This window comes from Buceros rhinoceros, unplaced genomic scaffold, assembly GCF_000710305.1.
Source record: "Buceros rhinoceros silvestris isolate BGI_N320 unplaced genomic scaffold, ASM71030v1 scaffold2047, whole genome shotgun sequence".
NCBI lineage: Eukaryota > Metazoa > Chordata > Aves > Bucerotiformes > Bucerotidae > Buceros > Buceros rhinoceros.
The window spans coordinates 7,084-10,752 of record NW_010422554.1 but is presented as its reverse complement, the minus strand read 5'-3'; the positions used below and the strand labels follow the sequence as shown (position 1 = coordinate 10,752).

The window sequence follows — 3,669 nt, the reverse complement described above, 5'->3', positions numbered from 1 at the left end:
TTGTTTTTGGAGGTGACAGCAGACAGACTCTGATGTGCAGGGACTCTTCAGCTATAGCCTGCCTGCAGCCAGAGGCATTTCCAAAGACTCTGCAGGTTGCTCTCACAGCCCAACCCACCCTGTGGGGCAGCACTGACACCCACCAGTTCTGAGTGCATCTTGGGCATCTTCCTGGTGCTTTGATCTCAAGTATTTATCTCTGCCCCAAGACATCCATACCCACGATCTCATCCTGGCTTGATAAACTGAGAGAAGTCTGTGCAGGATTTAGCCATGGAAAGCAGTCGAACCTTTTGGAGGATGGTTGTCCAGCCAGAGATCATCCAGCCTCCAAGGTGAAGGCTCTTCATGCTATGTGTGCCATTTTATCCTGGTTTTGCTGTCTTCAGGGCAACTTCTTGGCATATTCAGCACAGATATCAGTGCTGCCTCACCTCTCCCTTTCTCAGCGCACCTTTCTTGATGTGTCGCGATAAAAAACGGCAGGCTCGGAGCTGAAGTGGGACAAATCACTCTGAACGCCAATGTGGTGTGTGGTGAGACCCGTTTATTGTTTACATTACACCCCAATTTATAGACTCTTGTCCACTCGACTAACTACATGGTGATTGGGTAGTGTCTCTGTTACACAGACAGCATACATCTCTTAAAGCACTATGATTGGATAAAAGGGGTTAGTCCCCACGTGGCGAATGTTGTGGTTAAAGCTACCAAAACAAGGCCAGTAGAGATATAATTTCCCACACGATAACACTGCAGCTGGGTTTCGGCTGCTAAGTTTCCCAGGGAAAGTAGCATATTTTCGTAGTTCCAATTTCTGCTAGAAAAATACACCAACACGATGCGTGTGTCCTACCAGAGCCAGCCTGAAGGAAGGGCTCTGGCTTTAAGCTAACCTGATCAGACCCAAGTAGCCGGCAATGTGTTGCATGTTCTCCACTGGTTGTTCAACCAACGCAATGGCTGGCCTAAAAGAGGAAGCAGGCTAGCAGCAAAATGACCTGGATCTTCCACAGATTCTTCATAGGCTGTTAAACTAGTACTGACCAGGGACCTCTGTGGTAGCAAGTCCAGACTTATATCTGCACAATGTACAGATACCAGAGTAGTGGAGGGTGCCACCTACCTCAGCACCACTTGCCAGGGAATTGTGGCATCATTCTGCCTTTGCTACGTTGCTCGTGCAGATCTCCCCAAAGAGAGAGTTTGGGTCTATTGCTAAGTATCACAGGTAGTTAGCTCTTCATTCCTGTCTTGCTGCTTTTCTTAGGCTGGCCAGGCAGACAAAGTTATCACCAGCTGCGCCTTGAGTGATGAGAGAGTTGGATCAAGTCTCCAACAAGACCTGTCCAGAAGGATGTCCTTCATCCTGGAGCAACTGTTCGTTCACTGCCTTCTCCCTCTTTAGTCTCTCTGGTCATCAGTAGCCTTCCACACAGCAGGATTTCAACAAGGCTTGCCTTGCAGCGGCTCTGAGGCAGCCTGAAGTCTCCACTTCAACCTTCTCCCTTTAATGTGCCTTGGCATTTTAAGTGCTGTTTAAGCATTTGGCATTTTTCTGATCTGTTGGTTGTCACACCTATTTCTCTTTGACAGAACCACACTCTCTTGTGCTGCTTGTGTGGCCAGGCAGCAAGTCATGGGTACATTCACCAGATGGCTGTCCTTCATTTGAGCTTGACAGTCTGCTCTTGAAGTGGAAAATGAGCTTGGATACCTCCAGGTTGCCATCGGGTTTTGGGGATGCTGTGCTGCTGACGACTAGCTTGTTCACCACACTAGTAATGACATGCCTCTTGAAACCTCAGTAGCACTGTCATGACCTAAGACCTCCCAGCCTTTACAGTCTCAAGTATTTTAGATCTCCTAGGAGGAGCTTTCAACTCACTAAGTGACATTACTGAGTGACAGAACTCTACCCATGAGTGTCCAAACTGATGTGCAGCCACTGGAAATAGTGCTGTAACAAGCAAACTACTGTTAGTCGTAACAGTCCATGTTTTTTCTGGAGCAAATCCAGTTATAAAGCACTATGGAGATGAAGGAGCTCTGGTTCAAGCAGATCTGTGTGGTCCCAAGCCCGTTCTCTTGGTCCAAAACTGAAGGAAGCAGACAGCATCAGCAAACACAGATTAGCGATCAGGAGATGGCTTCCAAGAAGGCTTTGCCCAAAATTCTGCTTTCATTAATTCCTCCTATTTAGATCCTTATTAGCATCATTTCATGCTCAGCAAAGCAGCCTGTGCTTTATCCCTCCCTCTGAGAGGAGGAGAGCAGACATCTGGGACTTGCAGGCTAGACTCCCACCCAAGGAGGAGCCCACAAGAGAGAACTTAACCAGGTTCTCAGTACTAATCATCTCCTGTTAGGCAACAATACGTTCCCTGGGTAGAAACAAGCGGAAATGAAAAGCAGAATAATCCTTTTTTCCAGGAAGCCCAGTCCCCTAGCTGCTACTCTAAAGGTTAAGGTTAAGATTAAGACTAAGATCAAGCTTCACCAGGGTTTGCAGCAAGCCCTACAAACAATAAGAGTCTTGTGGCAATGTTTTTCATGGCCTGAATGTCCCCACACACAAGCCAAAACTCCACGGCGTAGTGCTGATGACTTGAAGAAATCATGCTGCCATTGTGGCCTAAAACCAAACTAGGAGCCAGGTCACGCACCAGGGGGGCACAGCTGGGGTCCTCGGGGAAGCGTCACATCTGCAGCCAGAGCTGGAGCCCGAGCGGGTGGCAGTCAACTCTAATGGCAGGTGTGGGGAGAAGGGGAGAGCAGGGGAAGCAGGGAAAGTTTTGTTGTCTGTGTTTATAAAGATGGGGTCCTAATGCTTCTAGGCCAGGCAGGTCAGGGAAAGTGCAAATAGTGCCTGTTCCTGCGGCCGCAGCGGGAGCTCAGGCTGTGCCAGGAAGGCGCTCCTGAGCAGCCAGAGGACTTCATGGTTATCGCTGTTTACCTTTCAGTGCGATATTTGTGTCCCAGCTGGAAATTTCCAGTAGGCTACGCTGCTTGAGCACAGGTTCATCGGTTATCGCTGCATCTGCACCTCTTCCACCTTTGTGACCTTACTTTAAAAATTAAAAAAAAAAAAAAAATTAGAAAAAGTTTTAAGGCATCTTTCCCTTCTGCCTCACGTGCACATTTCTTTTACCTACTAATAGTCCGAAATGTCTGTTTCCTTGTAGGAAGTTGAAAGCAATATACAGGTGCCAGCCAGGTCGGCTCTGGGTCTTCTTCAGCCTCCTCATCCTCCTCTTGTTCACGCTCCAAATCGTGGAGAAGCTCCAGCCTTCCAAGTAGGTCCCAAGCAGGATTGCAAACCTGCACCTTATCCTCCAACCTTTTGCTGACCACTGAGGTGGACTCAAAAGCGCCCTCCTGAAAAACACCCGACGGTGTCTTCTTTAGACGGGGAAGAAAATACAGGGGGGAGAGGACACCTCTGGGGCTCTCACGTTCAACCTCTACATCCTGGCCAGAGTTGAGCCCACTCTGGGTTCAGACCATGCTGCTCTGGGCTTTGTCCTGACTGGCCTCAAAACCCTACAGCCCTTGAGAGTCCTCCCAGTCCTCTCAATCTGGGGTTATCTTGCAAACTTTCCTCCAGCTTCTCCAGGCCACCTGCTCTTCTCTTTCCTTGCCTCCTTTTGCTTTGCCCCCTTCCACCAG

At 48.8% G+C, this 3,669-nt stretch overlaps 1 protein-coding gene across 1 annotated transcript in view; it reads left to right on the top strand.

Moving 5' to 3' along the window:
• The first annotated feature begins 300 nt into the window (after nt 1–300).
• Nucleotides 301–3,669, top strand: part of LOC104496872 (galactose-3-O-sulfotransferase 2-like) — a 6,180-nt gene continuing 2,811 nt past the window's right edge. Inside the window, exons 1-2 of the mRNA XM_010140056.1 lie at nt 301–335; nt 3,186–3,296. Of these exons, the coding sequence (XP_010138358.1) occupies nt 301–335; nt 3,186–3,296 (146 nt within the window). The remainder of the gene's footprint in view (nt 336–3,185; nt 3,297–3,669) is intronic.